The following is a 21,139-nucleotide window of genomic DNA, read 5'->3' on the forward strand; positions in this document are numbered from 1 at the left end:
GTGGATGCTGAAGTATAACCAGCATCGATAACCATCGTTATCCGAGCAGACTCGGAAAACGCAAGAACAAGAGTCGGAAAACAACCATCTGTAGGAGATACAGAGACATGTGTTTATTTCAAATGACAACAGCCCTGTACAATTCAGGTACATTGCATTTATATTCATTCATAGATTTGGTCCTTTAAACTCTGGTGCATCACCAAATATAATGGGTATGTTGTTAGCTGAATAGAAGTGGTACATGTGCATACACTCTGCTTTAAATTACACATGGGCTACCTTCGTAGTCCTGGGATTGTCTTCTGACCTGAAGTCTGAGGGAATAGGTTATGAAATATGAAATAATAAAAGAAAATATCTCAAATATGTTGATCTTATTCAATTACACATAAATACAATCCCTTCCATGTAACTTTCCGTTTTGTAACATAGTTAAATTATTAACATTGAATATACCTCAAGTTAATCCAACCAAGAGTTTCCTGCTGATCTGCACAGCAGAGGTTCAACAAGGGTTGGACTCCAGCCATATTCTGATTCGTAGTTTGCCTTCACTAAAGGTAGTGTTGCCAGATTTGACAAGAAACAGAATACACATCTCTCGAAAAACAAAATCAAGCATTATCCTTAAGGGTTAGTGCTCGATCTTAGAACCTGACAGTATGGTCCTTTCCCATTAACTCATATTAGACTTCATTTAGTTTGAATTAGTTACGTTTACAGAAACTGCTTATTCTCGAACATTTAAATCAGGACACAGAATAAGGCACACACATGACCTGTAGTTTGAGCATATTTTGAGGTGTGGCATAGCTTTCTTGTTAGATCTGGCAACCCCGTCTTTGACACCGTATTGATCATATCAAAACAAAGTTAGACCACCTTTAGACCCTTCCAGGCCCCTTTAGGCGCCACTGAAACAACACAATATACCACAATGCACTGCAAACCAAACACACACTGTACCATGCATTGGAGTAGTCATTTCAACCGACACACCACAGCACCAGACCCGTCTCAAACCCAATCAGAGTAGTTTAATGATGCTACATTCCTTTTCATTTTGCATTGTATATCTATATACATGTAGATAGATAGATACATACAGCACTCATTTAAAAACATCTTACCGGCAAATAAATATGGGTGCTTCACCAGCAAGGATTTTAATTGGACCTTAATGTTGGGCAGAGAGCAAACTGAGGCTGGAGGCAGAGCATATAAGTAATACGCTTATCAATTATATTAATAGGCGTAGGCTATCCTGCTACGTCAAGAGGCTATCGGAGCGGCATCCTATTACTAATAATGTCTTGCTCAGGCAAATCATGTAAACAGCCATCGGCTTTACCAAGTCACCAACGTTGTACAAAAACAATTATCTGATGGACACATTCTCCTTACAAATACTGAGAGAGCACCATGCAAGTACAAAGAAAGGATAGTTCAATAAATAAGGAACAAAAGCCGAGAATTCTCTAGAAACCATTATTTTTATGCAATCGTTGGTCAAACTGAGCAACTAGTCCTCTTAAAGAGAATTTGTCCTTTTTCCCCCCCCAAGTATTTATCGTTATAAAAAAAAATACACGTGATAGAAACCACAACAGAAACAACGCGATAACGTCAAATCAAAACACGTCGTTGGAATGTCTTGCGTTCACGAGTTACGTACAATAACTATGTACACTTGATTAAGTAAACCACACAGGACAGCAGTAGCACAGTGCTTTCACAACACAGCCCTTTTTGTGTCTCAGCACAAGTCAACCCGTGGAGCTGCTGAAAATAACCCAGCCTGCTGTGAGCATCCATTAAACACCCATTAGCCACTCACGCGATAAATAAATATAAATATAAATAAGTAGATAGAAACAAGTAGACATTATAAAGATACGGATTTCACATCGCCCATTGGTAACAAACCTCAAATGTTTTATACATTGTATAAATAAAGGTTTCATGTTTGTACGCATGCAGTTAGTGAAGCCGCGGTTCCGCGTTGTTCTTCTTTACTTCCCTTTCCTGTCCTCCCGCCTCCCGTTCTCTTCCTACTTCCTGTTTGGTCTCGTCCGTCATCCGTCTGCAGGTGTGTCGGGTTTCGTGATCTGATATGTGATCAGGTACTCGGGGTAGGCCTGCGGGAGGGAGGGAGGGAGGGAGGGAGGGAGGAGATACTTTAAAGCATTACAGCCTTCGTTACTTAGTATAGTATTAATTGAGAGATATGCACACGAGAACGCTACACCCTCAGTGTAGCCTGTTGTTTATAAGCGACTGTATCAGTGTCACTTATAAACAATAAAACAAATAAAAATGGAATGAACGCACATCTAACCTGATTGCCATTAAGGTCAATCAATGTGAAACCGGTTTTGCTGTCTGTTTAATCTGTATCCCATTTACACCAAACATATATTCCGACGCCAAGCTACACGTGGCGTGTCAGAAATCTTGCTTGCTTCTGAAAGGCAAGTCTGATTTGTGTCAGACGGTAATGAACCACGCAGCACGCTGCTGGTGTCTCCGCGAGCCGTGGGTTTAAAAGGGTCTCAGGGTGATGCTTTGGCCGGCCGCCCTCGGCAATCAACCCTGAAGCAGACGGAGAGGAGACTAGGCCGCGCCAAGCCGGCACGGTGGACCGCACCATGGCAACGCCATTGATTACTGGAGTGGACATCCACTCGTCCGAGCGCTCTCAAGGGCTTGGCGTGGGACTCAAGACATTATCCGTTCTGCGAAACGCAGGGTTGTTCATCAGCCATCACATCGAGTGACAAATTATTTTTTCAGTGGGTTTAGTTCTGTTTTTTAGGACGCAACATACATTGAGAGATTATCTCTGCAGGAATTATTCAGCCTTGCCCGAGGAGAAAATATGATGTTAAAATCATCATTCGGAGTCATTACAATCAGCCTTCAGTGAGTGATGACAGGTGTTTATGTACCGCATGAACAACCCGGGTGCATGACTAGGGCTTGAAACGGATGAGAAGACATGCCATTATTCTCTGACAGGGATCAGGTGTTACGGGAAAAAACAATAAACAACGGTTTACAAAGGAAGTGTGATAATGCATTATTGTATATTCTGTTTAGTTCATTTCACAACATTTTCTACCTTCAAGGTTTAAATAGCTCATGTAGGGGGGAATGGAAGACTTTTGTGATGCTCAACAATCAAGAAAAACATCATGTGTAAATATGCTCAATTCCTTAAATAAAGTCCAGGAAAACTACCCAAAAACTGAAATCCCAGAGCTTAATTTGTTTGTAATAGAGTAAGCTACTCATTTATTATTAATATGAATCATTTTTTCATAATTGAAACCACTTATTTCAAGTGGTTTTAAAATACCCATCCCTCCATGTATCAGATCCGCTGAAATATCCAACATATAGAATTTGCAGTTTCTACCGACTCAAAAAATAATAGACAAAATAAAGACCGGCATTCCTCAGGGCTCAATGCTAAGTCCCGTTGATATTTTCTAAGGGTGGAAATATAATTCAGCCATGAGGCCACCTTCCTCCAGCTCCCCGTCCCGTGCCTATAATTAGATTACAAACTACATTGATTACCTGCTCGCCTCTGTAGATGACGTACTCCGCCAAAGCCAGGCCGTTTACGCTGGGACGCCCCGTAACAGAATGATGTCCTGGCGGAGAGTGGGCCATTTTCATGGCACTGAACTGGAGGAAGGACTTTCCCAGAGTCACCCTGCAGAACAACAGATGCCTGGGAGCCACAGGAACAAGAAGAAAATAACTTGCGTCAGGCACACTTTTGTAAGTGGATGACCGAGAACGCACCAAGAGCAAGAGACACACAGGGGGATTTTAGTCACCTTTGGCAGATGTAGCAGGACCTGTCTTTATGCAGGGGGCAGCCCGTTCCGCCTCCAATACCGTACACATACTGGTTGCTCTTGGACGAGTTCTCTGCGAAGTAGATCCCGGCGCCGAACATGCCCCCGATGTAGGCGTGGCGCTCGTCAAAGCCCTTGTGGATGATGGCGTTGACAAACGGAGAACCTGTGGATCGGGGAACCGCAAGGGGTTATGAGTCCGACCCGGGGAGGTCATTTCCAAGGACACCATCCTGGCTGCAGTATGGTTGTCGGAGAAGCCAGTCTTTGGACTTTGCATGTTTCCATCACCATGGTGTAATATCACGCTCATTTAATGATTTAGTACAGTACATTTGTTACTTAATGTACCTTTAAGTAAAATCATATACACTTGAGTGCAACATTGTAAACAAATTAACATAAGTGCACCAAAGGCATGGCACCGTTTCCTTAGCGTAAACAATAGCATGTATGGTAGCATCTAAGGTAGCGTCTTCAGTAGCATTTACAGTAGCATCTACAGTAGCATCTATGTTAGCGTCTCCAGTAGACTGAAGGGTGGTTGGCCTACTGACCGTGGAAGAGCATGCGTTCGTTGGAGTGGTTGTGGTTTTCCTCCGACACCTCCTTCCTGCGGTGGGTGAATCGCTCCCACAGCTTCTTGTTGCAAACCTTCTGGATCTAAAAACGTGCGTTTGTTAACATTTCATCAATAAAAATGTAGCATTGTAGTTCCACTGATCAGGATAGATTTTTACCTTTAAACCATGTTATATCTTTAAAATACCGCAGAGGAATAAGCGTTTACTTTGCCGATGTTATATCTCCAGAATACTGTAGAATAATTAACATTTACTTTGACGATGGTGTATCTCTGGAAGAGCCCTCCAGCATGTCCTCCGTCTCTGTGCTCCCTGACTGTGCTCTGCATCTACACACACACACACACACACACACACACACACACACACACACACACACACACACACACACGCAGAGGAGAACAACGTGTTTAATTAATTATGCATCATTAACATTATTTACAATTCAACAAGCTCTTAAACTGGACATCTGTAGTCAAAGCTGATCGATAGTTATTTTAATAATGTCATCAATCAAATACCGTCCAATAACTTTAATAATCTACAAATAAATAAAAAAATTCACAGTTGACTCCCAGTTGCTACTTACTGGGAAGGCTCATTAAAACATTGTGAATTAAGGCTAAGCCAATGACAAGAATTGCCATATATCCTGTCCTATAGCATGAACACTGTATCACAGAAAGCCAATCAGAATGAGAGCGGTGCAGTGGGCGGGCAGCTACCTCCGCCTCCACAGACTGGAACTCCTCGTCATCTGATGCCAGATCGATCAGGACTGTCCCGCTGTTGGCCGTGTTCAGCGTCAGGTAGGGGTTAAGACCTGCCGCACACACACACACACACACACACACAGTATGAATGCATGTCAATTTGCATGGTTTTTCGTATGTGGGTATGCGTGTGTATCTGGTGTGTGCGTGTGAATGTGCTCACTCTGTGGGCCGCTCACGATCCTCTCCACTCCTTTGATGATCTTGTGTCTGTGTCCGTAGGCGTTGATCCCGATCTCTTTCAGCTCCCTGTGACCCATCTCCACCAGCACGTCCACGCTGATCTGCACACACACACAAACATACACAAACAGTGGCAAGATTGCTTCTTTCAACGCAAACGCACATTTGATCAAAGGCTCCTCTTTCTCAAATCCAAAAAGCTTTTCAATTCTAGTGTTTAGTTTTTCAATTATCAATTTGAAGTAATATTATTGACTTCATACCCACGCCTCTTGTGTGAAGCCAAGAATTTTAGACGAACATTTTGGAAGGCTGTTTTGATATTTAACTTCATTTTGATTCTGTATGTCAATGCACCAAATGCAAAAATCTTCTTACCTGCTCTCTGTCAAAGATGTCCAGCAAGTGCTCCAGACCAAGGTTGTGGAGGAACTGACCGATACTGATGTCTACACACACACACACACACACACACACACACACACACACACACACACACACACACACACACACACACACACACACACACACACACACACACACACACACACACACACACAGATTAATTATAAAACAACTAAAATACTGCCTTTCATCCACCCCTAAATCACCAGATCACAGATGAAAAGTACTCACTCATCATCCGCCTCACCAATCAATTGAAACCTCATCAGCGGTGAATGTATCGTGTATGTGTGTGATCCCTTCCCGCTTACCCCCCGGTAATGTGTCAGCCACATGCTGCTTCGTGACACGCATCAAACGGTCGCATAATCGAATCATAAAACAACTTTAATGGGATCAAATCTTTCAATTAACCGGATCAAAATATTTCATTACCGTTCACATCTGGTGTTTGTTTATGTGGAGACTTAAAAAATAAAAGTGTAAAAGTGAAAGCTGCTTTGCACTCCCTTTTAAAGTACTGAGTGAGTGAACAGATAGTTACATTTAGTGTGATAAAGTGTTGATGTGATAAAGGATGACTTACACAACCCCCCCCCTTATTCATTAAATAATAATTGATTGCCTTGAACCAAAAGTCGATCCAATCATCCATATTAACAAAGGCTCCAGAAACTGTGCCATCGCCTGCGCTAATAAAAGGAAAATAAACGTTTTTGATTTCAACGCAGCACTTTCTAGCAAGGCTGAGAGTGACTTTTAATAGAAGAAGACAATTAAAATTGCTTCATCTGCTCCTTTCTGTCTTTCTCCGTTATCCAGAAAACCTTTTCAATCACTCTTATCTCTAAGCCTGAAAAGGTGTTTAATGTATGATTGCATGAAGTGTCTAATTAAATTCAGACCTAATTCCTTTTTTATCTCCATTTCCTTTTGTTATCAGCCTGCGCCCACCTTTCTCTGTCACAGGATCCCATAGAGGCCGCTCCGCTTGAGTCAACCTGTTACTGCTGATGAACTTACCGTCCGCCAACATTAAAACCTGTCTATTATCAACCCTCCTCAGATACCCCTGAAGACTGTCATACAGCACTGCTACACTGTGTGTGTGTGTGTGTGTGTGTGTGTGTGTGTGTGTGTGTGTGTGTGTGTGTGTGTGTGTGTGTGTGTGTGTTACTAGCAGGTGTCTGTTAATAACAGGTGTATCTGGTGTTAATAACAGGTGTATCTGGTGTTAATAACAGGTGTATCTGGTGTTAATAACAGGTGTATCTGGTGTTAATAACAGGTGTATCTGGTGTTAATAACAGGTGTATCTGGTGTTAATAACAGGTGTATCTGGTGTTAATAACAGGTGTATCTGGTGTTAATAACAGGTGTATCTGGTGTTAATAACAGATGTATCTGGTGTTAATAACAGGTGTATCTGGTGTTAATAACAGGTGTATCTGGTGTTAATAACAGGTGTATCTGGTGTTAATAACAGGTTTATCGAGTTTCGAAGTGCAGGTGTGTCAGGTGCCAAACATGGTGCCCCTTTGATTTATTTAATTCGTTTAGAAATCAAATTTGACTCTTAGGTCACAGAGAAAAGGAAATGACTTCAGATATAGTGTGAGCGAGGAGCACCCCCAACCTAAGAACCAACCTACTGATACCTTGTAGAAATAAAGAAGCGCTACCTCCTGCCTCTCTCTTCTCAGGGCCCAGCGCGCCCCCCTCCTCCCCCAGCAGCAGCGACGTCATCTCTGGGAACGAGGAGGCCACTGACCCGGCCGCCGGCGAGGCCGTTGCCGTGACAACGCTGGCGGCCATGGGAGCATCTGGCCCGTGTGCGCCCCCTGGGGTGTCGGAGGAGGAGGTGGACGGTAGGGGAAGCAGAGGAGTGGGGCAGGAGATGGAGGCGGAGGCGATGCCGGGGGTGGTGATGGTGGTGGTGATGGAGGAGGGGAGAGAGGGAACCACGGCGACAGGAGGTCCAACCGGGGCGGGGGTGGCGGTTGGGGAAGGCATGGGGGCGGGGAGGCTGATGAGCTCGTGTTTGAAGCCCCCCGGGGCCGAGGAGGGGGGCATGGCTGCAGTGAGCAGAGCCCGCACATCATCCACCTGAGAGAGAGCGAGAGCGAGAGCGAGAGACAGAGACAGAGACAGAGACAGAGACAGAGACAGAGACAGAGACAGAGACAGAGACAGAGACAGAGAGAGAGAAGGAGAAAGGGACGTAGATGGGAGTGAGGAAATCTCAAGACGTGTCAAAACTCAGATTCTAATAACAATCTCACTCAAACATCTCACAAGCTCAAAACCACTCAATCTAAGAACTGGTTAAAACAAAAACAAAACGACATAGTCCCTCTGGCTACCTGGACGAGGTCCAACGGGGAGTGACCTTCCTGGTTGCGGAGGGCGGGGTCTGCGCCGTGGACCAATAGGAGGGCGCAGAGCTGCGTGCGCCCCTTCTGGGCAGCCTCGTGCAGCGGCGTGAAGCACCACCTGTCCGTGGCGTTGACGCAGGCGTCGTACTTGATCAGCAGCGCCGCCACGTCCACGTGCTGGAGGGGGGGGGAATGACAGGGGGGCCAAAAGACACGTTAAAGAAACGCTCGACAACTGGGCCTCAAACTGCTAGCACGCCGACCGGGTAGGTCGTGGGTTCACGGTTCACGGTCGCGCCTTAGCACACCGGGGTTCACCCTCCCTCTGGTCTGATAGTACCAGGCTACAGGGTTCACCCCTCTGGTCTGATATTACCAGGTTACAGGGTTCACCCCTCTGGCCTGATAGTACCAGGCTACAGGGTTCAATCCTCTGGCCTGATAGTACCAGGCTACAGGGTTCACTCCTCTAGTCTGATAGTACCAGGCTACAGGGTTCACCCCTCTGGTCTGATAGTACCAGGCTACAGGGTTCACTCCTCTGGTCTGATAGTACAATGTCAAAGGGTCGTTCCCTCCCTCTTTCATAAGCCACCTTTCTGTCTCGCTGCGCTGTTTGACCCATAAAAGGAGCAATTAGAGGGGAGAAGATGGATGGATATAAAGCAAATGGGAGAAAAAGAGAGGCGATAGAACGTGGAACAAAAAGTGAGCATTAAGAAGCCATGGATGGAGAGGGAGAGGACAAAAGATTTGTTCTGCAGAGAGATGAGACACATATAGAGGTGTGAAAGTGAAAGAGAGCGAGTGAGTGAGAGAGACAGACAGACAAACAGACAGACAGACCAACAGACAGACCGACAGATAGAGAGAGAGACACGGAAGAGGGAGAAGAAGGCAGATGATTACAGAGGGTCCTCGTCAGTACCTTCCATCTGTAAACGGTCAGGACTTGAGTCCTGAAGAGTGGACCTCATCATTATCAAACAGACACTCACAAATGAACACACGCACACACACACCCTCACAAATACACACTGAATGCTTATAGTTGGGTTTTTTCCTGTGTAGATAATATGTGTGTGAGGTATAGTGTGTGTGTGTGTTTTTTCCTCCTCTTACTGTGTGTGTCTTCAAGCGAAGACCGATACAGCATAATACACCCTTCAGTTCTCCTCAATCAACTCCTCTAGCACGTGTGTGTGTGTGTGTGTGTGTGTGTGTGTGTGTGTGTGTGTGTGTGTGTGTGTGTGTGTGTGTGTGTGTGTGTGTGTGTGTGTGTGTGTGTGTGTGTGTGTGTACGGCCATCAGATCCCCTTCAGCAAGTAATAACAGGAATTGGTCAAAAGTTTTGAGGGACATCCATTTGCATGCAAATCACAATGGGAGTCTGAGTGCGTGTGTCAATATGTGTTATATGTGCATTATTATTACACATATTCTTTGTTGAATCTGTTAAAATAGGCTAAATAAACACAATAAAAGTATAGTATTATAAATGATATAAACATGCAATAGAAATAACAACATAATAATAATTTAATAAGATATGATGATAATAATACCAATATAGAATTGCTAATATAGGCTACAATTATAATTATGGTTACATCCTGGTTTACATTGAATCCTAGACGATTTGAATGTTCGATAGAAAGACATTTAGTCGGCGTGGTCTTTAATAGTTAAATGGCCTTGCAGTGTTGTGTGTGTCACACCATTGGGGGTATGGGTTGGCAAACGAGTGATACCGAAGGACACCACAACCTTATACAATGTTGTCTTTGTGTGGTCGAGGGGGGTTGACTCAGTCCTCTGAGTGCAAATTGCTGCGTTATGTTTTGCTTCAAAATAAATGTCCTTATTGCTTGTTTGATAACCACTTTTTCTTATGGAAGAGGCAGTATGCAATCTTTAAAAAATATATATATATGTAGAGCACCTCGACCGCAACAGAATATCCGGAAGAAACGTAACAAATAAGTGGTAGAAATAAACAATAAATAATGAGTGATTATATGATTCAACAGCCAGTCGAGGTCAGGTCGGGCCAGACGAATCAGATTCTACCATTCAAATTCTTAGTCGAGGACCCACTTTGTGAGGGGGATGAGTTAGTGAATGGACGAGTGAGCGAGCAGCAGAGGGTACCCACCCCATAGGAGGCAGCGTTGTGCAGGGGGATGAGCCCCCCTCGGTCCTGAGCGTTCACCTCTGCCCCCTGCTGCAGCAGAAACTCCGCCACCTCCATGTTGTTGTAGCCAGCTGGAACAAACACACAATGTTTATAGACTACTGCATTTGTCCCTTCGAACAGTGTGTGTGTGTGTGTGTGTGTGTGTGTGTGTGTGTGTGTGTGTGTGTGTGTGTGTGTGTGTGTGTGTGTGTGTGTGTGTGTGTGTGTGTGTGTGTGTGTGTGTGTGTCCTACCAGCGAGGTGCAGCGGGGTGGAGTGCCTCCCCTGGGCGTCCCTACAGTTGACGTTGGCGGGGCTGCAGATCCGGCGGACCCTCCCAAGACAGCCCTTCTTGGCGGCGTCCAGCAGCGCTGCGTCCCCCCGCAGCAGGTCCTGGATGTCCGTGTCCCCCTCCCGCACCAGGTCCAGGGGGCTGTTCCCGTCGCGGTTCTTCCTGCTGGGGTCCGCTCCGTGCTGGGGGTCCGGGGAGGGGGGGGGCGACAAGACGAGGGAGGGTGAGGGCATTCATCCGTGGGAAGATGTTCAATGATTCAGTAATAATTCAGAGCTATGCGTGTGTACGTGTGTGTCTGTGTGTGTCACCTGCAGCCCCACACAGATCTGCATGTGTGTGTGACTGAGTGAGGGTGTCCGTGCGTGTGCACGTGTCAAATCAATCAGTTATAAGAAAGAACGAGGAAATGCAAACAGACCTGCCTGTATGTGTTGTGTGTGTTTGTTTACATTTGCACATGTGCGTTGTGCGTCAGTGTGTACATACATGCTTGCTCACCTGAAGCAGCAACCAGGTATGTGTGTGTGTGTGTGTGTGTGTGTGTGTGTGTGTGTGTGTGTGTGTGTGTGTGTGTGTGTGTGTGTGTACGCCCCCGTGCAGGCCCACCTGCAGCAGCAGCTTGCAGATGTCGTACTTCCCCTTGGCGGTGGCCTCGTGGAGGGGCGTGAACCTCCAGAGGTCGGGGGAGTCCACCGCGGCGCCGCGGCGCACCAGCCGCTGGGCCACCTCCAGGTGGCCGTAGGAGCAGGCGTTGTGCAGGGGGGCCAGGCCTCTGGCGGGGGGGGGGGGGGGAGAAACGTTCTTGCTGCGATATTTCCTCATGGAGTAAATAGCTGCCATTTAGTGCTGGTTTAACTCTCTCTAAATCCATCTCAAATCAATTCATTTCAACTGAGCCATAATGGAATATGAAGATGAATAATTACACAAAGACGAAACAATGACTTTTTCTCTCTCCCTACATCTCTCGCCTATTGAGTGCTCTCCACACATGCCAAAGCCCCCCCCCCCTCTCTCTCTCTCTCTCTCTCTCTCTCTCTCACCCCTTGTCCTTGGCGTGGACGTCGGCTCCGTGCTGCAGCAGCAGCTCCACCACGGCCAGCCGGTTGTAGCCCGCGGCAAAGTGCAGTGGAGTGGACTGTCTCCCCTCCACGTCCCGACAGTTCACATTCTGCAGAGTACACAGCCTCTGGAGAGAGAGAGAGAGACAGAGACAGAGAGAGAGAGAGACAGAGACAGAGAGAGAGAGAGACGGAGAGACAGAGAGACCGAGAGACCGAGAGACCGAGAGACCGAGAGACCGAGAGACCGAGAGACCGAGAGACCGAGAGACCGAGAGACAGACAGACATCGAGAGAGATAGACACAGAGTGAGAATCACACACACACAGCAAAAGAGAAAAGGGGAGAGAGACAAAGACAAAGAGAGAGAGATAGAGATATAACGGAGGTAGATGAAAGAAATGAAGAGAACACAGTCCATACTTAAGGATGATGGAGATGTGAGGATTGATACTTAAAACAAATGTCCTCCTTCTTCAAATCAAACAATTGAACAATGACTGGTTATCACACATTTATCTTGTTCAATTTATTAACTCAAATCTCACAGTTATCGACCCAGCTAACCGGAAGTTATATTAGTTATATTTTACCTTGACAGTTTCTACATCTCCTGATTTGGAGGCTTCTAGAAGCTGCCGGTCGGAGTCAGAGTTCCCCATCAGAGCTCCTTCTGGAAGTTGGAGAACATGCAGACAGCAACGATGTTACGAAATACTTCTATCTTTTTATCTGTTTTATACTGTAATAATGAAAATGAACAGTCAGCCGCTACATCATCAGAAGTGTTATAATATTAAGATTGCAGAGATCACTACTATTATTTCTCCTGTTTTATTCATCACTTCCATCACCTATGCATCTCCTGTGCCAATGTGTTCTTGGCAGTTACTTAGTTCTTAATTTAATAAAGAGTATTAAGGCTTCAACTGACACAGGGTCTGAAAATGGGATTCTGATAATTACAATTCTGAATGACATATCATCAAAAAAGGAGACAACCCACACACGAGTTTAAGAGTACCACATGCAAATATTTGAGAAGATTTTGAGAAAGTTATTTGCTTTTCTTGGAATTATAATTAAAAGTCAACACACACTGACTCATTCAGTCAAACACACAGATAAAAAGTATAAATGAAGATCCACACACACACACACACACACACACACACACACCACCAGGAGCCTCGGGGCCCCCCAGTACCTTGCAGGAGCTCCCTGACAGCATGGTGGGCCAGCTGAACGGGGGCCAGGCCCTGCAGGGAGGGCAGCCGGGGGTCGCCCCCGGAGCCCAGCAGCAGCCTGCAGGTCTGGAGGTGGCCGCACTGGGCGGCTCGGTGCAGCGCCGTCTGGCCCAGGCAGTCCACCGCATTCACCTGGCGGGGGGGGGGGGGGGGGGGGGGGAGAGAGAGAGATTATCAGAGTCTGGAACCGCTTCACTGTGGAAACGGGTCAATACTTATAAATCACTGCCTTAACAAATACAAAAAAACACGTTTAATATCTACTGAACTAAAGGGGGGGGGGGGGGGGGCACTATTTTCATTCAAGCTTTTCAGTTTAGTGTTCAGCAGCGGATATTACTCAATGATTATATTTTTTTCAGTGTAGCTAGCTAGATAGCCAAGGTAGAAATACCAGACATATTCCTCATCACAATAACCGCGACAATATTGATAATAACTCCATATACAGCATCAATAAACTCTTTTAGTATTTGATATTCCGGCAAGGAGCCCGCTTCTTCAAAGCCGTTTATGCCTTCATTTATCGTTTGAAACCCCAACCTGTGGAGCCACGGTGAGGCGGCTGCCTGTGGGGGGGTCTGTCTCCACTATCACCAAGCGTTCCTGCTCACCTTGGCCTCGTGTTTGACCAGCAGCTCGATGACGTCATTGTGGGACTTCTCAGAGGCCAAGTGGAGAGGGGTCAGCATGCTAGGATAAGGGGAGCACAATGATGTCATCACACGGGGACACCACGTCACGTTCTGATTGGCCATCACAGTCAGTCATGAATATTGATAGTTTGTTTTCGATACCTTGACTCTGTGCGACACCACTAGCGCCATCAGTGCTGAAAACATGACATGTTTCATCATGATGAATACAGATACAGACGCGAGGCCACACTCACTCTTTGGTCTTCTCGTTGACGTCGGCTCCTTTCCTAAGGAGAAGCTCGCACACTTGTCTCCTCTTAGGGTAGGGGGCCACCGACGCGCAATGCTGAACCCGCACATGCATGCATACACACACATACGGGGACACAACCACACACACAAACCCAGATAAAAAGACACCCACACAGATAGAAAGACACATTATGATTTGGCCATTTTTGTTTGCTGACTTCTCAAAAGAAACACGTTCACACACACACACACACACACACACACACACACACACACACACACACACACACACACACACACACACACACACACACACACACACACACACACACACACACACACACACACACACCAGCGCCGTCTCCTGGGTGAAGGGGTGTCTGAAGGCGACGGTCTCCCCGGTCAGGTGTTTCTTCACGCGGGTCAGGTCCGCCTCCCTGGACGCCCGCAGCAGCAGGTGACCTTTGAACTCGTCTGTAAAGTAAGAGGAAAGAGAGGGGTCGTAGGTCAACCACAAGCTCAGGCCAATAGCGACCGAATAGACGACCAATCAAAACCATTCATCTAACGGGAGGCGGGATAAATACGACGTTTCAGAGCAGCGTCGTAGAGGCATATTCAACAACAGAGATGGCTGCCATTGCTGTGGAACGGTCTGTTAGTTACGCTATCGATCTGGACGATGTATTTTCACTAATACCAGACGGATGCACTTAAAGCTTTTGTTTTTTTGGTCGCAAATTGCAGTTTGCAATTTGTCTGACGATGCCAGGCTAGTCGCTTGGGTTTATTAAGGTAGAACAACATAATTGATCAATGATTCATTCTGTTTACGCGATTCATTCCATACAAAGAAAATTAAGGAAGATCAAATGATTTACCTAAACACACACCCAAACACAGAAATGCATGCTGTATGCCAAATAAGAGGCTACAACTACTACTACGGTCACTACGGATAAAACTCATTGCTCAAATCCCATTTTAAAGAATTAGAAACGTATGACTGGTCATGAAGGAACATACATGCCAGCTGTTCCTTGAGCTGTGTGGTGGGAGCCAGCTCGACTGAGCTTTTATTGTGACAGTTCAAGAATGTGGGGTCCGCTCCGTAGCTCAGCAACAGAGAACACACCTGGATGAGAAAACAACACAAGTGATCAGGAATAGATCTCCTGGTTCATCAAAATAAATGTCCCCCTTCTGAGATTTCCAATACACAAACTATAGACAAACGGTAGACTCTTTCAGTTATGACTGTACTACGCTAGCTCAGTGCTCACTCAAGGAAATACTGTAGCACAACCTTGATTTTCTGGAGCTACTAGGTTTGATAGAAAAATATAATAAGAAGAATAAAGAATTATATAAACGCAAGAGGTGATTAACGGGGTCCGAGCAAAATTCAAAGTCAAGAACACACTAATGGAAGATATAAATATAACATATTATTGTCATATTTAAGAAAAGATGATCCACTTATAAAGCTGAACTGTTGCCTCATTCACATGGTCAAAATGTCTCCTGATAAGCACACAACATCCAGAAAACTCACAGCACACATTTCTCAAGTGAATTAAGGGCTTTCTTCAAAGCATACATCTGAAAAATCTTTGAAATTCTGAGGAAATTAAACATTTGTAGTCAAGAACAATAACGGAAGAAATATAAATACGACAGAGTTAATTATGAAGGAAAAATTATTAACGAATAAGTTCCCCTTAATGCCATACTGTGTCTTGGCAGTCCGATTCTTGGAAACTAAAAAGCCGGATGTTGATTGCCTGATGAATTTCAGGTGCTGTTCAATGTTGTGTTTCTTAAATGAGTGGCATAACATAATGTCATGTTCAGCTTGTTCATAATGCTCTAATCAGGATTCGAACTCTCAACCTAAGGATCACCAGTACACGACATTATCCCGTTGAGCCACTGACATTCCTGGTATGAAGCCACACTCGCATGATTAAAATGCACACAACATCAAGAAAACCCCAAGCACACATTTCACAAGAGAATTAAGGATTTTCTTAAAATAGTACAGATCTGAAAATTTGCACTGTTAATGGTATCCACCTAATGATAGCCGTATGGTAGTTATACAATAACAAAATGGTCTTATAGGCAAAATGGGTTGAGACTGTGGACGTTTGGCTTTTCTATGAAATTGTGGGAAAAGTAAACATTTTTAGAGCAGAAGACCAGGGTGAAAAAATTCATCTGATTCTACAGATTAATATGATGAAAGAAATTTGAGTCGAAGTCAATCTGGTGAGGAGAAATAAGCCTAATTCATGATTTTTTACAAAAGCACCACCTTTGGGTGCAGTACCACAAATCTGAGTTTATGGGTAGTGGGGAGTTGTTGGTAACCATACCAGAAAATGTCAAGAGTTTTTGACTTACGGTATAGGCTGCAGTATGACTTTTACAGAATTTGAAAAAAACGTTACAGAAACAATAGGGGACCAAGCAGCTTTGCTGCTTGGTCCACTAATAATATATCATCAAACAGCTTGTATTTCAGTCAGTGACAAGACAGTTGAGACTGACAGATATCATCTTGTCCAGAGGGGTTTCATAGTGGCTGTGGTGAACCCTGTGAGCACCATCACCCGGTCAGGAGCAGACGTACCTCCACACGGTTCTTAGAGGCGGCCTCATGAAGAGGGGTGAACTGCCACAGGTCCATGGCGTTCACACACGCCCCGTGCTGGGAGTAAAGCAAACAGAGGGAAAACATGTGGAGTAAAAATATTGTAAAAACAGATGGATAATCTTTTTTTCTTTTTTAATGTATATCACTTTATATTAGAGTCTATTGAACCAATTGTATTTTATTATTACATGCATGTCTTAATAGCTATGCATACATTAATCGATATTCGTGAAGGATATCTGTGAACACCCTTGAACTTCAGCATATTGTCAGAAATATGCTGGGCAAATAAAGTTGAATTGAATAAAAACAAATGTATTTTAAATAAATGGATGGATGAATGCACCTACCTTGACCAGGAGCTTGGTGACCTCGTAGTGTCCATAGGAGCAGGCGTTGTGCAGTGGGACCAGATCTCTGAGACACGAGGCACACAGTACACCCCACAGCTCGTTATACACACATATCCCCATGGAAACCAAGCACAACCAACACTTTATCTCCCATTTAACGGCTTTGTCCACATGCTACTGGGCCACTGACACACAATAAAAAATTATAAAATAAGCAAACTAAATTATTACAAATTATCCGATTTCTTATCATTTATAATTCGTTTTGTGTGCTTGTGTGTGCGTCAGTGATGATGAAGACAATGGGGCCGACCTAAAGGCGAACGGCGCTCACCCCTTGTCCTTAGCGTGGACGTCCGCTCCGTGTTGCAGCAGCAGTTGGACGGTTTTAACACGATTGTAGCCCGCGGCCAGGTGCAATGGTGTCGACTAAAAACGAAAAAAACAACCCTATTAGTCAACACGACTCCCAGCGGTTGGTCAAAGGACATGTGCCAACAACACCTGAACACAACAGACAGATACGCTGAGGATGAACAGAGACACTGAGACACAAAGAATAATGTATAAGCATTGCATAACTGGAGACAAAGCAAGTCTAAAGGTGAGGAACAAATTACTTTGGATAAAAGAGTCTGCTAAATGACTAAATAATAATAATACAACCTTTTTATTTATCAAGGGCTTTTTCAGTGCTGTACAAGGTAAACACAGGTAGAGCCAAAACAATAAAACGCTACCTCAAAACTAACTCAAACCAAATGTCTTAAAAGATGTCTTTAAACACTAAACAGTAATTGATAATTGTGGATTGTTGTGAGGTCTCATTATTGGAAACCATATCTATAATCATTGAATAGATACTAGACATAGTAGAAAGATACTGTAGATAGACACTTTTCCACAAAAGCGACTTCACATGAATGCATCCAGTGAATGCAGATACAGGTCATTTGCTAGTTAATTTGTCAGGGGACAGAGTGAAAATTTTTGCTAAATAATCATAAAAGCCGGGCTCCTCACCTTCCTCCCGTCGCTGGCGTGGCAGTTGACGTTGAGAGGGGTCAGGAGTGCCATCAGCTTCTCCTCTTGACCGCTCCTACCAGGCCATGACATCATCATCATAAACAACAACCACAGAAAAGCAAGCAGGAGCATCGTGACCCATCATGTGATCAACACATGTAATGCTGTTTTGTTCGGTCCGCCAGGCATATCTGGATTGCTGCGTTCAAATTGCATACGTCGACAGCAACACTGGCTATGGCTGCTGCTAGTGTGTTCACAGTGCGTAGGCCCATGTTCTGTATGTACGTATGCAGCTACTACTGTAAACAATCTAATTAATGACACGTTGGAAGGGAACATGTTTCAGATCATAATTATACATTTATTAATAAATTGGTTAATTCAACCGTTATCATACCTTGCACATTCCAGAAGCTCGTCTTTCCTGTAATCTCCTGAAAAAATAATATTTAAATAAAATAAATATGTGAGTAAAGATTGTGAACTATAGTTCATCATATCGTTCATCATATCTAGATCAAATAGGTCATTGCAATTGCATTTAAAAAATATATTATAAACCTGAAATGTTAACGAAATGGACTTTGGACACCTCTGACTGGGAATACTGAGCTGTCACTGTGTTATTGTGAATGCGTGACTTTATGAATAAGACTTAAGGTAGGTGTAAAAGCATTAAAGCAGATTGATTCTCAGATAAGTGAGGTGAGGAGCAGCCTATCAACAGCCCATTACTATCGGCCAGCGACTGCCTGCTACCAAATCTGAGATAACGGGTATCCTAAGTTAAGAGCTCACAGTTACAGCACACTCAACATTGCATGCATGTGTTGGCCTGTATGTGTGTGTGTGAGGGTGCGTGCACGTGTGTGCGCTCCTCACCGGTCAGCACTGCTTTAGCTGACGGTTCTGCCAGATCCAGAGCGGTTCTGCCATCGGTGTTCCTGACGGCCGGCTCAGCCCCATGCTGCAGCAGAACTATGCACACACACACACACACACACACACACACACACACACACACACACACACACACACACACACACACACACACACACACACACACACACACACACACACACACACACACACACACACATTGAAAAATGGCGGTACAATTATAGAATTTGAGACGACTTCCCTAACAGTGCAAGTCATTATCTTGAAGGAAAGTATGTATACTTTAGTTAGTAGGTGTAACCAACCTCAGTGAATGAATGCATAAAGGAATATTGAAAACAGTCTTTCGGTGGGTGTGGGTGAGTAAGTGACTGAGTTTGTGTGTGTGGGTGTGTGTGTGCATGCATGAGTGAGTACCAATGCAGACGTCTATCTTCCCCTTGATGGCGGCTTCATGGAGAGGAGTGTAGCTCCAGTTGTCTCTGGAGTTTGCGTCCGCCCCGTGGTGGAGCAACAGAGTCACCACCTGAGAGGAGGGGAGGGGGAGGAGAGAGGGGGGAGAGGAGGGAGGAGGAGAGGGGGGGAGAGGGAAAAAAAATGAAAAAGAGGAGAGGGAAGAAAAGAAGAAAACATGAGGCAAAACGAGAGGAGAAAAAGGACGAGGAGGGAGGAGAGGAGATGAGTAACGAGAGGAGATGAAAGTGTTGAGGATAGGAAGGAGAGGAAAGGAGAGGAGAGGAGAGAATGTATGAAGGAGAATTCCTGATTATTATTTGAGGCGTCAATCCCAAGTTTCTCCCCGTTGGGAGTCGTGCTATGCTTCTTTATGTAACTTATCAATGTCCTTGTGCAAGACATTCTCTGCTTCTGTACCAGACAGTCAGCATACGTCCCGCCCATATGTTGTTATTATCAAGGATTTCTGAGATACAACCTTATTATCATCACAGATTTCTCTCTCTGTGCGGGGTCGTGTCATGTATGTGTCATCTATGCATTAGTCTTGTTTTAACCGTGTGTGCCGAATCATTATGTGTTCTTCTGTTTACGTATCTTTTTTGCTACACTCTCATCAGTTAGCCATGAGACTCTCCGTGCCCGTTCTCACGCTGGGGAAGGTTACTGTACAGACGCTCCACAACACGGGTCGGACCTTCCAGTGGACTAATTGTAAATGTGCTTTATGTACCTGAATAAACGAGTAAGGCTGCCTTTTGTCACAGTGATGACAGAACTCGCCGCTTGGTGATCCAGAACCAGAGACCATCAGAAGACAGATAGAGAAAGTGTGCAACACTCGCCGTTGAAATATCAAATGTCTGCGTGCATGTTCGAGCCTCTAGGGTTGAGGGGGCCCGTTGTATCTCATCTGCATGTGGTCCTGAGACGCCATTAAGCCCTTGGGTGTGGAAGAGTGTCGTAAATCATACATTTCACTTTTTACCTTTTCATATCTGGTGTGTACCATCTCTATGCCTCGAATCTTGTGATCTCACACTAGGCTCTGATATCCAGCCGTTCTTGCATGCATAAAACAAAACGCCTTGAGTTATGCTTTGAGCTGAATGAGAGCAGATTTCTAAACTATTCATGACCGATTTAGTCATGACAGAGGGTCTTAAAAGCGGACAGATCTCCCATTAGGATTTTCCTTCCATTAAAAAGAAGCATTTGCCTGGACTCTTTCAACCTAAGTGTTAAGATGTTAAAAAAATAATTCCTACGGTGCAGGTATGCCTGTGAACAGGGGTCCCAGTGGTGGAACACCGTTGCCTTTTAGGGTCTCCAAAAAGGAAATCCTCGACGTGTCTTTCTGGTGAGTGTCAGTGGCATAGCTAAGCCTCCTCTGATCGTGATAGTTAAGCTGGGAATTACTGCCTGAGGCCACTTAGCAGACAGCATACTCCAGCCTGCCTGGGGTCTCCTGGGTGTAGACCAGTATCAACAGGAAGAGGAAATGGAAGAAGAAGAAGGCTTGGGGGGGGGGGGGGGGGGGGTAGGTTCAGCTCGAACCGAAAGATGTTTGAACCTGTGTACCTTGGGTCGAAGGCAGTGCCTTCCCGATTATGTGATCACATTTTGGATTTCTTTATTTAAAAGGGACAGCGCACATTAATAAACTTGAGCACCAGAGTTCAACGTGTAAATGTGCCACATTTAGCCATGCAGGCTAATTTTCATCTCCCTGATGTCATGTTGGGGGGTTCACGCCGTTCACTAGTTAACACCGGAGCGACGGGTCCTCTCCACTTTGAGCCAATTGAGTAGCCATCACTACCGCTGGCCTGAGGCGGGAGTGTTCGACATTTAACACGGCCAGGAGCGTAGTGCCTTGGG

At 45.0% G+C, this 21,139-nt stretch overlaps 1 protein-coding gene across 1 annotated transcript in view; it reads right to left on the bottom strand.

Moving 5' to 3' along the window:
* Positions 1 to 21,139, bottom strand: part of LOC130370999 (poly [ADP-ribose] polymerase tankyrase-2-like) — a 23,776-nt gene continuing 2,637 nt past the window's right edge. The window contains exons 3-29 of the mRNA XM_056576589.1: positions 19,220 to 19,328; positions 18,785 to 18,880; positions 18,300 to 18,336; positions 17,897 to 17,972; positions 17,208 to 17,302; positions 16,871 to 16,937; positions 16,497 to 16,574; positions 14,888 to 14,996; positions 14,214 to 14,335; positions 13,864 to 13,955; positions 13,586 to 13,664; positions 12,932 to 13,103; positions 12,318 to 12,397; positions 11,706 to 11,851; positions 11,269 to 11,434; positions 10,622 to 10,841; positions 10,348 to 10,457; positions 8,181 to 8,369; positions 7,500 to 7,923; positions 5,791 to 5,861; positions 5,393 to 5,513; positions 5,182 to 5,279; positions 4,711 to 4,785; positions 4,430 to 4,535; positions 3,852 to 4,038; positions 3,586 to 3,742; positions 1 to 2,141 (exon numbers count right to left, since the gene is read on the bottom strand). Coding sequence (XP_056432564.1) covers positions 2,079 to 2,141; positions 3,586 to 3,742; positions 3,852 to 4,038; positions 4,430 to 4,535; positions 4,711 to 4,785; positions 5,182 to 5,279; positions 5,393 to 5,513; positions 5,791 to 5,861; positions 7,500 to 7,923; positions 8,181 to 8,369; positions 10,348 to 10,457; positions 10,622 to 10,841; positions 11,269 to 11,434; positions 11,706 to 11,851; positions 12,318 to 12,397; positions 12,932 to 13,103; positions 13,586 to 13,664; positions 13,864 to 13,955; positions 14,214 to 14,335; positions 14,888 to 14,996; positions 16,497 to 16,574; positions 16,871 to 16,937; positions 17,208 to 17,302; positions 17,897 to 17,972; positions 18,300 to 18,336; positions 18,785 to 18,880; positions 19,220 to 19,328 — 3,345 coding nt within the window. The 3' untranslated portion in view covers positions 1 to 2,078. The remainder of the gene's footprint in view (positions 2,142 to 3,585; positions 3,743 to 3,851; positions 4,039 to 4,429; positions 4,536 to 4,710; positions 4,786 to 5,181; positions 5,280 to 5,392; positions 5,514 to 5,790; positions 5,862 to 7,499; positions 7,924 to 8,180; positions 8,370 to 10,347; positions 10,458 to 10,621; positions 10,842 to 11,268; positions 11,435 to 11,705; positions 11,852 to 12,317; positions 12,398 to 12,931; positions 13,104 to 13,585; positions 13,665 to 13,863; positions 13,956 to 14,213; positions 14,336 to 14,887; positions 14,997 to 16,496; positions 16,575 to 16,870; positions 16,938 to 17,207; positions 17,303 to 17,896; positions 17,973 to 18,299; positions 18,337 to 18,784; positions 18,881 to 19,219; positions 19,329 to 21,139) is intronic.

This window comes from Gadus chalcogrammus, chromosome 18, assembly GCF_026213295.1.
Source record: "Gadus chalcogrammus isolate NIFS_2021 chromosome 18, NIFS_Gcha_1.0, whole genome shotgun sequence".
Taxonomy (NCBI): domain Eukaryota; kingdom Metazoa; phylum Chordata; class Actinopteri; order Gadiformes; family Gadidae; genus Gadus; species Gadus chalcogrammus.